The sequence below is a fragment of the Trachymyrmex septentrionalis genome, unplaced genomic scaffold (genome assembly GCF_001594115.1).
Source record: "Trachymyrmex septentrionalis isolate Tsep2-gDNA-1 unplaced genomic scaffold, Tsep1.0 scaffold131, whole genome shotgun sequence".
Classification (NCBI taxonomy): Eukaryota; Metazoa; Arthropoda; class Insecta; order Hymenoptera; family Formicidae; genus Trachymyrmex; species Trachymyrmex septentrionalis.
The window spans coordinates 1,248,126-1,260,944 of record NW_017304450.1 but is presented as its reverse complement, the minus strand read 5'-3'; the positions used below and the strand labels follow the sequence as shown (position 1 = coordinate 1,260,944).

Sequence of the window (12,819 nt, the reverse complement as noted above, 5' to 3'; positions counted from 1 at the left end):
ATTCGTCGTCCGGCCCTTTTAGACGTTTGAAAATTAATAATTTCCAAAACCAACTCATCATCCTTGAAAGGATGTTTTAGACAATTGATGCTGACTCTTCGTCAGCGATAATTAAACATTGAAGTCGCTATGCTCTTTATCAGAGCGACAGGTTTTTTTCAAGCAATAGGTCTAGTCTAGACTTATTTATTTAATTTAAAAAAAATTTGATAACACCGAAAAAGATTATAAATCGAATCGACCAATTTGCCTCTTTTAAAAATAATAAATTTACCTTCTTTTCTTACAAATTAACTCAGCTCGTCTTTTCAGCTAAACTTCCAAATTTGGTTCTACAAAATTCTTAAGGTAAGAAAGCCATGTAATCTCGTTCAAGGTTTTGACTAAATAATAAACAAGGCAATTAATTTTGAAAAATAATCACTCGATGACTTTACAATAGATGGATTCAAGAAACTTTTCTTAAGACAAATTCCAGATGATTAATTATTTGGTCCTTATACATATAATTGCAACAACTCTCCGCGCGGGTTTCTTAACACTTTTTACTTAGAAATATAAAGAAAAAGGTGGGTTCTTATTCATGCGAAATCAAATATAAAAGCCTCTAGCTCATTTTTGCTAAATTAAACCTTAAATTAACGATGTATTATTGGAAAAGTTTAAAATGTATTATATTCAAAGTCTCTATAATTTTTGCTAGTAATTATAGAGATTTTGGAATGTACATACTAGTAATTATGTTTGGTAAAAACGGGCTGAAAATCTGCATTAAAAAAACATAATTTTATAATTCTATTTTTATTCAGGCGCATATTATAAGACAAAATTCGTTAAATTAACTTGTTTGAATATTCAATTCCGAATTTCTTAAAATTCAACAACTTTTATTTCCACAGTAGGAGATACGAAATTGAAATTTTCATTTAAGGTTCCATTAATAAACATTATATCATTAAAAGATTTATTAAATAAAAACGTAAAGATTGTTATTGCAAAACCAGAATTTTCTTGAAATGTGTGCAAATTTTGTGTTATAATATACATGCATTTTGTATACGATATCTTATACATAGCAAAAATATAAAAATTTATAAGCAATTTTTGTTTTTTATATTTTATATTAAAAAGATTTGAGTCTATTTTTTGTGTTGTATTATATTTTATTATATTGTATTGTGTCTGATTACTTTTGTATATTATAATTCTTTCTTTATACTTTTTTTATTTTGATATCAAATAAATACATTACATGAAAATATTAAATTTGTATGTAATAAAGTATACATAAAGACATTCAAATCCAGCGAACCTCAAGTTACACATAATGTACCTCCTATAGTAGTTGTGTAATTTGCCATAAGAATAATTGTAATATATTACCGCAAATGTAGATGACTTGGGACAGCATGTATTTTTGTTAAATTCAATCATGGAATCCATCCATGAATCTCTAATGGAAGTTGAGTTTTTTACACTTCTTTTAGAGATTTATGGATGAATTCCATAAGTGAATTTAATAAAAATACATGCTGTCCCAAGTCATCTACATTTACGTGTGTTATACTACAGTTGTATTAATTGTTACATGTAACTTGGTATTTGCTGAGAAAAAGAGAACTACCGTTAAAAATTGGCGGGGATGGTGGAGGTCCTCTACAGGTCGATTCATTTTTATTCATTTAAATTTTCTTTACAATTTTAAATTAAATATAGTTTGCTTATAATTACAAAAGTTTCAACTTTATTCAAATTGCAAATTGCAGTATGATAAAGTAGCACATTGATTGGTCCGCCATGTTTGAGGAATTCCCGTCCTATATTTGAATACCTATATATGTGTTATTTTTAAATTTCAACAATATAATTAAAATTAGATATTTTAAAGGTATTAACAAATAAATTTCTTACATTTGATGCGTTCGAGGAGATGCTATATTAGCGCTATACTTCTGTCATTCTATCTTCGTTGTTTATTAGGCGTAAAACAAGGATAAAATGACATAAATAGCACTAATAGCGTCTCCCCGAACGCACCTATTATGTATTGGTTTTGAATCGTATGAAAGCTCTGCTTTTTTGCACGTGATGATAGATAGCAGCTAGAGTTTTTATTGGATATCAGTCATCGCTAATCTCTCATTGTATCCAGTGTGCAATAGGCATTAAAGCCTATTCATAATCGATTCTTATATTAAGACCATCTTAAGTAATGTTCTAAGATATTAATACTACTTTCTGATTGATTCATGATATCTTAAGACTGTATTTAAGACGATCTTAAATATAAGATCTAACTGTAAATATAGACAAAGAGAAACCTGAATATTAATTTGATAGATTTTAGTTATTTCAGCGATTTATTTCCATCAGGAGTACCACTAAAAATGGATATTAGTTGTGTAGTTTACATCCATTTTTTCAGAGGGTAGTAGTACGCGGCGGTATTTTGCGGTTATAGGCAAAAGGCTCTCACGTTCTCTCTCAGATTTCTCTTCAACCAAAGTAGCGCAAAGATCCTCCATTTTTTACTTATAACTATATTATATTAAAAAATTATTAATAATACTAAGCACTTATTGCTTATTGCGGATTATAGCCACCAGGTCAAAAATGGCGGTCGAAATAGCTAATAGGAAAGTTGTCGGTTCAAATAAAAGGATTGCGCTACTTCGATTTATTTAGAGTTAAACCCTGAATTTTTGGCATAGAAAGTAGCTGCGTGTTACGCTCTATGGTCTACGATACGATCGCGACGGTTCTAAGAGTAGACATAAATCTGATTTAGTCGTCACAAGGAATATATATATATTATTTTTGAAATAAAATATTAAAAAATATGAGAGAGAGAGAGAGAGAGAGAGAGAGAGCAGCAGCAGCAGCAGCAGCAGCAGCAGCTCTTAAAGCAAATAATAAATAATAAATATGATAGAATGTTTAATAATAAAAAATTTAGAAAAATAGAGGATTACATTTAAATATCACAATGATCCAAAATACATTTAGGATTGAATGTGAATGAAAGTTTAAAAATAACAATATCAATTACTAGTCTCTGAACAAACCCTTCTCTTTCCGTAAAAGAAATCTTTAGCCATATCTCCAGAATCTCATGTGCTGAATGTTCTATTTACAACGCCATAATTCTCGAAAATAAGTGGGAATTGAGGAATGAATTCATTTGCCGTTTTCTTATCGCTAGTCAAAAAATGAAATCGCTAGTCAAGAAATGAAATCGCTAGACCAAAAAGAAAAACAAAAGATGAGTTTTCAATCATGTTTTTAATTTAATTTCAATATCATATTTTTAATTTATTTTATCAAAAAATATTTTTTAATATCTTCCGCAAGACACATAAATCCGGTAATTCTTGCGATGTCGGTAACACAAAATTAAATAAACGAGCAAAATAAATTATTAGATGCAATTATGGGTCTTTTAATTAAGCGTTAGCGCAAATATTCTCTTATTTCAAATATTTTATTTTGACATCATCAGCTTTCCGCATATCGTTTCGTAATAATTTCTCGGTAATTATCCGATTATCGGGAGTAAATAATGCATGATTTCGTTTATATTTTATAACTTTTTTATTGAATGAGTCTAACCGTTATCAAGAAACAATGTTGTGTTTGTCGTACATGTTTAAAAACTGGTCTTTATTAAAATTTTTTATGTGATGTAATCAATGATATCAATGTGTTTCTTTTTTCTTTCATTTTATAATGCGCACTTCCGCGTTGTAAAGAACATACTGCAGGTCTGTTCGTCAAGTTGCAGCTTTGCATTTAATTATTTAGCTTCTTCTCTCTAATTTGCTCCCAGGTCTGAATATACTTCATATCTCGTTTGTAATACAAGAAGCGCATCCAAAACGGACAGATCCTGCGACATGGACCGATGTCAACACTCATGATGTATTTACTGAGCAAACATCTGATTTATCAAAAGTATCGTGCAAGTCAAAATGCGAATTCTCTGATATAATTTGATAAAAAAAATTCTGCACTAGCGTATATATATGAATGAATTGATAATACATCATCAATACGTAATCATGTAAACTTATCGATATTCCATATTATTCACTAATAGAGTTTAGAAGCGCAGGCAATACACCATGAGTCGATACGGTTACATGAAAATATCTTGTTACGTAACTTTTCCAGGCCTTGGACAAGACGACATTCATAATCCGCAGTCGCGAACTATCTGTTTTGTTCGTAGAGCATTGTAAAATCAAATTATAGGCCTCCTAACGATAGATAAATAGGTATTATAATCTTAGAGCCACAGAGATTTGTAGACGTCTCGTCAGATAATAATAAATTATCTCCTATTATTGCAACAAAAATTCATACAAAATGGCAAATAACATTAGCTGTCGATCTGCTAAAAAAAAAAGACATAAAAATTGTCTTCTAATAATACAATATTGCGTGCTCTTTCTCGACGGTAACATCTACACGTTTACCAAATTATGTATAAATTATTGTAGAGAAATATAACTGAAAAATTTTGTGTCATTAATTTATTATCACCTTTCGTAATATAAATGAGATTTTTTTAATGTTTTCTAGATATAGTTTTTCATGAAATGCCTATAAATCTCTAGGACTCTCATAAACTAAGACGGTGTATCGTATATAATATTTAGGGATATTATTAGCTATAGGTATAGGTAAACATTGCCTATGTACAATCGCAACAGGGTTGCGCATACTACTTCTTGGCAATCCTAAGTAAAGCTTACAGTTTGAATAAATTTCTTTAGGTAATTATGTTTTTTTTAATAATTAAGTAATAATTCTATTAGAGAAATAACAGTACATTATTTGACTGTACCTGTTATCGTCGTTCATCAGCCATTTACATGTGACATTCTCTAGTTTAAAGTATCCTCATACATCTCATGTGAGTTTTGGTTCTGAGAAATAATTAGGATAATCATTTTACTATTATAACTGGCCAATAAGTATCTGCCACTTTTCTTAAATTATTATTCTATTTACCATATATACAAATAATATACAATAGTCGCGCTTAATACAAGTAATATTAAAATCTAAATCTCAATAATCATAGTAGTTATATGCATAAAAACTTGACTGTGTCTATAATCATTCGCTGTGCGCTAGCGTTGCACACTGGTGTGTGTATGTGTGTGTACGTACATATATACACATACACACACATATTTTTATATAAAATCTGTATAATCTACACGAGTCGCTTTAAGTATATTTTCTCTTTTAATCACAAAAGATACAAATGTTTATAACCACTACACAAGCAGGGGGTCTTGGGCGGTATCACTCTGGCAGTATCTTTTTTAGATACGGATATCTGATTTACATTCTTAGGAAACAATAAATCAGTTTACCGCTAGATTGTGCAAGAGGATATACAGAATTTATTTTCGCACGCTGAATCGTTGCGAACATAACTATTGTGTAAATAATAAGTTCAAGTATATAATTATTTCCGTATATAATAAGCATGCGTGTACAATTATTCCGCAATATATACATTTCTCTCACAAAAAAATTTTGATTTTTCCTCCTTATACAAAATTTGATTATATACGGACTATATAGTGTGATTTTCTTAAGGCCTTGGGTAAATATTGCTATTAATTTTATGTATAATTTATATCTTTATTATTTATTCCTCAACTGACATTTTTCTGAAAACTAATTTATTGATTATCATGTACTAAAAAGTTTAATTGTAATGCATAGAAATTTATCAATCTAAAATAATAATAGTTCAAAAGTATGTATCACAACAATTTTGGTTATTTAGAGCAAGTTAACACAAAATACGCATATATTGACATATATCAAAATGTGAAAATAAATTCTATATGTGTAAATATTATTGATGTATCTTCAGAGATTACGAACGATCATAAGATTAAAAATTTGCTATTTTCTTTCTGTTGAAAATTCGATCTGCTTACATGTGTATATATAGATATATGTATAGATATATATACACATTATACATATATACATATATATAAATATGTGTATATATTGTTATGTATATATTTATAGATACACATACACCTTATACATATAATATATATATATGTTGTGTATATAATATATATATATTATATACACAAACATATAAATATGTATACAAATTTTGTCTAAAATAAAATATTTCTGATTCAAAGTTACACTTTGGAAATTGTATTAATGCAAAAGAGAAATTTTGGAAATAATTAAAAAACATTTAAAATATTAAAGTTTCTGAAATAATATATATGCACATGCATTTTTTATCTTTGTCATTTATTTACAACAGTAAAAACATATGTGCATATAAAGATATCCTTACATGGAGCGAAGATATCTCCTGAAAATTCTTCTTTTAAAAACTTTATTTAAATCAATACCTTTTAATATTTTTTTTTATTTCACATCTATAACTTCTATCTCGGGAGATACATCACATCTTATTAAATTTCCAGTGTGAAGCCCGATATCCCCTAGTTTATTCATTTTCATCTGTTGTGCTACAACCTAAAGGAAAGGAACACTATATGCACAATATTCGTCAATAGGCGGGAAATTCCCAACCGATGAATATCTTACTCTTATCTCGATTAAAATTTATTTACAAAAGTAGGTCTGTACAAGTATTTTTCTGTTGCGACATAGGTCTATCATAGCCTTGAATGCAAATAGACCGATTTTCGAGTATAAAGACATTGTTGCACCAACAACATTCTGAAATATTTCGTAACATTATACATAAATGAACACAGCATAATTTTTCTTTCGAGCAAATGTCATGTTCATAAACAATCCAACAAAACAAAGTTTCATCTATTAGTATAATTTATTTTAATGAAATAAACACATGAAGAAATATATAAAAATCCCATCTTATGAGACAGACCCAAAGCAAACTAACAATAATTTTTTAAATATCTTCTATTGACTCTAATATCATCATTTATAATAATAGTTGAATATCTATTACAATATCATTTATTTTAAACATATAGTTAAAATAAAATCTTTTAAAATCATTTCTGGAATATTTGTCTAGCGTGTTCATTTAACACGCTCTTTTTTTCTGTATTCTCAAAAACATATCTTTCAATAATATATACAATATCGATAATGCTGTTCTCATGCAATAATGTCTTTACAAATAATATGGTGTTTGCCGTATTATCATTAAAAATCATTTTTTTAATCCTAGCCTTTTAACTCTAATTTTAATAGGAATATTATAATTATAATTAAGATTATTTGTACCATTGATTAGGTGAGAGCACCCACAGTTGACCCCAATAAAATTGAATGTTTTTTACCACAAGCGCTCATATACAATAAACTTCCGAATTTATTCTCTTATCAGAGATAAAAATTGAATGTCTTGTTCAATTTCGTTCATTCCACAGGATTCTAAGAAATTTGCACGAAAGTATACTGTAGTCAAAAGAACGTTTGCAGCAAGATGTTTTCTCGTTTTTATCACTTCGTTATAAAGTGGAAGGGTCACAATTTGATTACATCTTTACGAATCAGAGAATCACTCGCCTTTTATTTTATTTTTTTCTTATTCAAAGAGTGCCAATATATCATCGTTAGAGGAAGGATTACCACTGCTAGCTCCGCTACTAGGTGGAGTGTTTAGATCCGGTGGATCGAGATACGACAGAAGTTCCATTGCATCCACATTGTCTGGCAAAAGCTATAAATAAAAATAGTAAATAATATATTATTAAACAAATTTGTAAAACGCGATTTCGATTTAAAAATATTTCGGTCTGCAAAGATATGACGTGATAATTTAAAACAATGCAAAGTACTTACATTTAACGCCTCTTGTCCGGTACCTTCTCCATCTATAACTGCGGCGGGATCGAAATTTAAGTCCGACGGTATGTCTGCAGCGGTGTCGTTATTTATGGTTGTACTCGTATTACCGGAGGTGTTGTGGTTTCCTGTGGATTCTTGCGACGCGGGCGGAACGCTCGGTGGCCCACTGGCACCACCAGCCGGCGTGTGAGGAGTAGATTGCGGAGTGTGTGGCGTATGAGGAGTATGAGGCATCTGTGATGCATACATCAGATTTAACATTTGTCGAATGTAGTAGTACTTGTCAAATTTAACATCCACCGGCAATGTAAAATTTTTAATCTTGGTCCGCTAAATAAGATAAACATTGAGGTCTACAGCAAATTGTTTTTATTATTCAAAATTATTATGCATAAAAATCTAAAAAAATCTCGTATACCTACTTTTGAAACCTTTAAGAATGAATTTTTATTATAACAGGAAATAGTATCTCTCTTTGTTTACAGACTTAAATCAAAGTAAGAAGTAAAAAAAGTGATATTGGTTATAAAAATTCATAACTTTTATATATATATACAATATAATTTTATAATTTTATATTATTTTATATTTTCTTTACAGTTTGTTAGGGTGTGCTATCGAACAAATTTTTTTAAGATATAATTGATACTTGAAAATATGTACTTCAGATGAAATAGTAAAATAATGTTGATTTTAAAAAGATGAATTATTTGATTGAGCATCTAGAAATGTGAAAATTTAATGAATAAAAAAATCAAGTTTTTTTTTAAACAAACTTTTACAGCAAATTAATTATTAAATTGCGTTTATTTTAATTAATCAAAATAAGACAATACAAGAATACTAAAATAAAAATATTGTATGGCTCAATCTATGATGTATACGATGCTCCTCTATATAGCTCCGCTATAATAGATTTGTACATAAGACACAGAACATAATTTTCCTATCATCTTTTTCCTATCATCTCTAATTTATCAAATCTGTTTTCAGGAGATTCTTCTTCAATTTCAACTATTTCCTGAATTATGGAATTAAGTAGTACATAAATTTTCCCATTATTTGATTAGTAGCAAAATAAACATTTTTTTTTCTAATTTATCAAGTTTTTATAAAGAAGCTCGTTCAAATATTTTCTAAATATCTCCGTAAATATTGTCTGTTGAGTTTTACAATGACATTAGTGAAAAAAATGATATAAAAATGAAACTAAAAATTCTATTTTAAAAATAAAACCTTTATATATTCATTAAAATAAACGTCAGAAAATATATAAAATACGAAAAAAATCCAAATTTTTATTTGTATAAAATATTAGTGCGGTCTTCAACTTAGGTCACTGAAGGTCATAAACACATCGTTTTCTCGTAATCTTGAAGAACAAACAATTGGCATCTTTGTACATACATATAATCTCAACATTATTAAATTTTTAAGATAGAAATTATTAAGTTTTTAATCCCATCGTTTATCCATTCTTTTATAATTTACAATAAAAAAATTTACTGTGTCTTAAATGTCGAACATTGCCAGCGAATGATTAATATTTCGCCACCATTTTTATGTATTTCGAAATAACTATTATTCAAGCGTAATCGACATTAAATCACGTACCTGGTCATTAAGTGATTTCTCCATGGCATTGAGAGGATCTAAAGAATTAACGGATTCGTTTAAGTGCGAAAGCGGACCCGTTCCACTGACATAATCATTATTGCCAATAGTATTTGTCCCAGAATTTATTTCGTAGGTTCCACCGGACGTGTTTCGATGGTTTATGCTATTATTCGGATACGTGGAAGATGTATTGTTCATCATCGAACCGCTCACAATACTGTTCATATCGGGTGGTATATAAGGACTCATAGCTTGATTCATATCCCAATTATTCATAGTTGGCATATTCATACTGCCTGGCGACATGGCCTTGGTTGTTCTCTTACAATCATTTTCTTCTTCGGATTTAATACCAGTTAAATTCTTCGCAGGTTTCCAATTAGCGAGTGAGTCTATCGTCACTTCATCAACTTCCGTGGTATTTAATGTATTCAAAATACCCCACATATACTGATCAACCTCTAGACCTTCCAGCTGTGCAGATTTTCTGTAAAATATGCGACAATTTGTTTCATTTTTTAAATTCTAATAAATGCATCAGAATAAAGATTGATGATTTAGTTATACTTACGAACATACTGGACACCTCCAGTTACCTCGTTCACAATTCATTTGCAAATATGATTCCAAATCGAAACACTGTATATGCTTGCACTCATGTCCTCTAGCTGGCAGTGTAATGCGTTTGTGGGTAATAGGACATTTTAAGAGTACCTGCACATAAGATGCGAATGATTTAAAATATTATCGATATTGCAGAGTTATAGGATTTTTAAGTATTATTCAATGCTTTTGTGAACTTTACCTTTAGTGCTGTTTGTTCCACTACATCTTTTTCCGATTGCATGCCATTATTTGACATGGTATTACTGAAGTTTCTTTTGATTTTCGTTATACAGTGCTCTGCCGTCAACAACCTCTTACGTAGTAATCCATGAAGTACACTTCGCACACTAGGTCGGTGAACCAATTGAAGTACGAACAGATGCGACTGTAATATATTATAATATCATAATATGTATTCTCCACAAAGAATGTAATTATAAGTTAAAAAAGAGGAAAAAAGGAAAGTGATTTTAAGTTCATAATTAATAAATAGACATGTACACATCTTACGTAGATAAACTCGATAAAATATGTAAAATCTATCTACGTGAAATGAATACTCGTTCTTAAATGTACAATTCACAATGCAAAGAACATCTTATCTTCGAATTACGTAAACGCTATCGTTTAATTATTGATATCCTCAAACTTACACAACAGCATGCAGATACGGTAATCTGTATTGTGTTCCTTCCTGCTTGACAGACGTCCTTCAAGTAAAGAGGCTTATGGGAAGCTTTGTTGTCCCCGCGGTCGATTACGAGAGGAGTTGCGTTAACGGAGACTTGCACACTCGCCGGCCAATTCGTGTTCATTTGTCTATCTTCGTGGTGGAAACATTTAAGCTGTAGCTCCAAATCTGATCGCCACACTAACGTTTGATGCACCGTGGACTTTAGTTGAAATACATGATTGCTAACAGCCAAATTATGCTCTAGGCGGAAAGGTGGAAGAATTATGCCGTCTCTTACGGGGAATGTTAGTCTCAATTCGTCATCTGAAACAAATAGCAAAATCCCAATATAGCCGTTTTAAAGTATTTATATATAATGCAAAATGCGTTATATTTCGCAAATAAATGTTTAAAAAAAAGCATCTATATGCCGTGCGCATTAAATTTTTCAATTTTACATATAACATACATTATTCTGTAATTCGGAACTAGAAAAATGGATATTGTGCATCTAATTCGATCTCTTCTGTTGATATAATTTCTAACTCAAGACTACCAGCTGTAAATGTTATGTTAAAATCAAAGCCTAGAATCTCACTCACTCTGAATGTTAACGGGCGATTTCATCTCGTTGAAATTAGTCTTGATATCTGAATTCGGACTGATGTAAGGCGGCATGCTAGTGGCGGGTGTCAACGGTGGTGTCGGATTGCCGGGAATGGGACTGTGCTGATAATTCACGTTGCCCCCATTCGTCGATCTCATCGAGACCACGTCTTGTTGATACTGACTGGTCACCACGGCAGACGCGCCGTACGACGCATTACTGCCACCGTATCCCGCGTTCGGCTGATGACCGACGAACTGGTTACTAACCGAGGTAGGTGGAACCATGCAGACACCAGGAACGCCGTTACTACCATAGCCGTATTGGTTTGCCACGGCGGCCGTCTGAGGCGGGGTATTGTAAGTCGGCGCTGTTTGCCTCATATTCGTTCCTCGTATCATCGTATTAGGTCCGAAACCGGCCGCCGTGGGATTCATGGTTTGCATAGACTGATACTGTTGTTGAAAATTTGGCCTCGTTCCGGTAGGATAGGCATTCGGATAGGTCGGGGCCGTTGTCATGCCGTTGAAACCCTGCTGCATAGCCGCCGGATTCTGAGCAGCATACGGTACCTGCTGTCGCTTTTGCATATGCATAGCTGGGTTCGGATAAGGCGCTAATCTCCGCGGATAACCTTGATGCGGCTGAACCTAGAAGCGCAAAGATACGGTATTGTTATCAGGAAGAACAGAAACGCGCCTTCCGTTAGCCGAGATACACGCTACTGTGACAAGCTAGAAATAATCGTAGTGAAAAAAAGATTTGGTACAACATATTTACGCAGAACAAATAAATTTCAATAATAATTTATCTCTTGGCGAATCACGGCAAAACTGAGAGACGCAGCTAAGTACATTTAGAATTACATTTTATGAATTAGGCGTCTAGATAAATACCTGCATCTTGTTCATTTGCATATTGTTGGGTCCCATCATGTTGTTCATGGCTACGTTACCCATGTTACTCATGGAGTTCATGGGTGTCATTCCGCTCATAGCATTCATACCGCTCATACCGTTCATACCGTTCATTGCTCCCATTGTCATAGGATTCATCGAGTTCATGCCATTCATACTGTTCATCGAATTCATGGAATTCATAGTGTGCATAGGGCTCATCGTGCCCATGCCGTTAAAGTTGTTCATCCCGACTGGCCCCATTCCTGCCATTGGTCCTCTTTGGCCGTACCCCGCATTGTACGTTTGGTGGGGTATTCCATGTTGGCTCTGCATCTAATAATAACGATTGACATGAATCTTTATTTAAAAGTTCATAGAGTTCTAAAGCAGTAAATAATTTACGAAAGATATCAAATATCATATGGCACGTAAATTTTGAAAGTATACTTTCTTACGAAATTATAAGAGATTCATTTTCAAGTAATCGTCCATCGCTCAGTAATTTAACACATCAACTATTATGATCGCAAATTTACTTTTTTACGAAATAGTATCATCACACACACACACTA

General features: G+C 31.5%; 1 protein-coding gene across 1 annotated transcript in view; it reads right to left on the bottom strand.

Annotated features, from left to right (window-relative positions):
- Positions 1-7,582: 7,582 nt before the first annotated feature.
- Positions 7,583-12,819, bottom strand: part of LOC108757059 (zinc finger MIZ domain-containing protein 1) — a 6,091-nt gene continuing 854 nt past the window's right edge. Inside the window, exons 2-9 of the mRNA XM_018501356.1 lie at positions 12,245-12,580; positions 11,344-11,998; positions 10,722-11,065; positions 10,268-10,453; positions 10,034-10,176; positions 9,460-9,949; positions 7,840-8,079; positions 7,583-7,717 (exon numbers count right to left, since the gene is read on the bottom strand). Coding sequence (XP_018356858.1) covers positions 7,583-7,717; positions 7,840-8,079; positions 9,460-9,949; positions 10,034-10,176; positions 10,268-10,453; positions 10,722-11,065; positions 11,344-11,998; positions 12,245-12,580 — 2,529 coding nt within the window. The remainder of the gene's footprint in view (positions 7,718-7,839; positions 8,080-9,459; positions 9,950-10,033; positions 10,177-10,267; positions 10,454-10,721; positions 11,066-11,343; positions 11,999-12,244; positions 12,581-12,819) is intronic.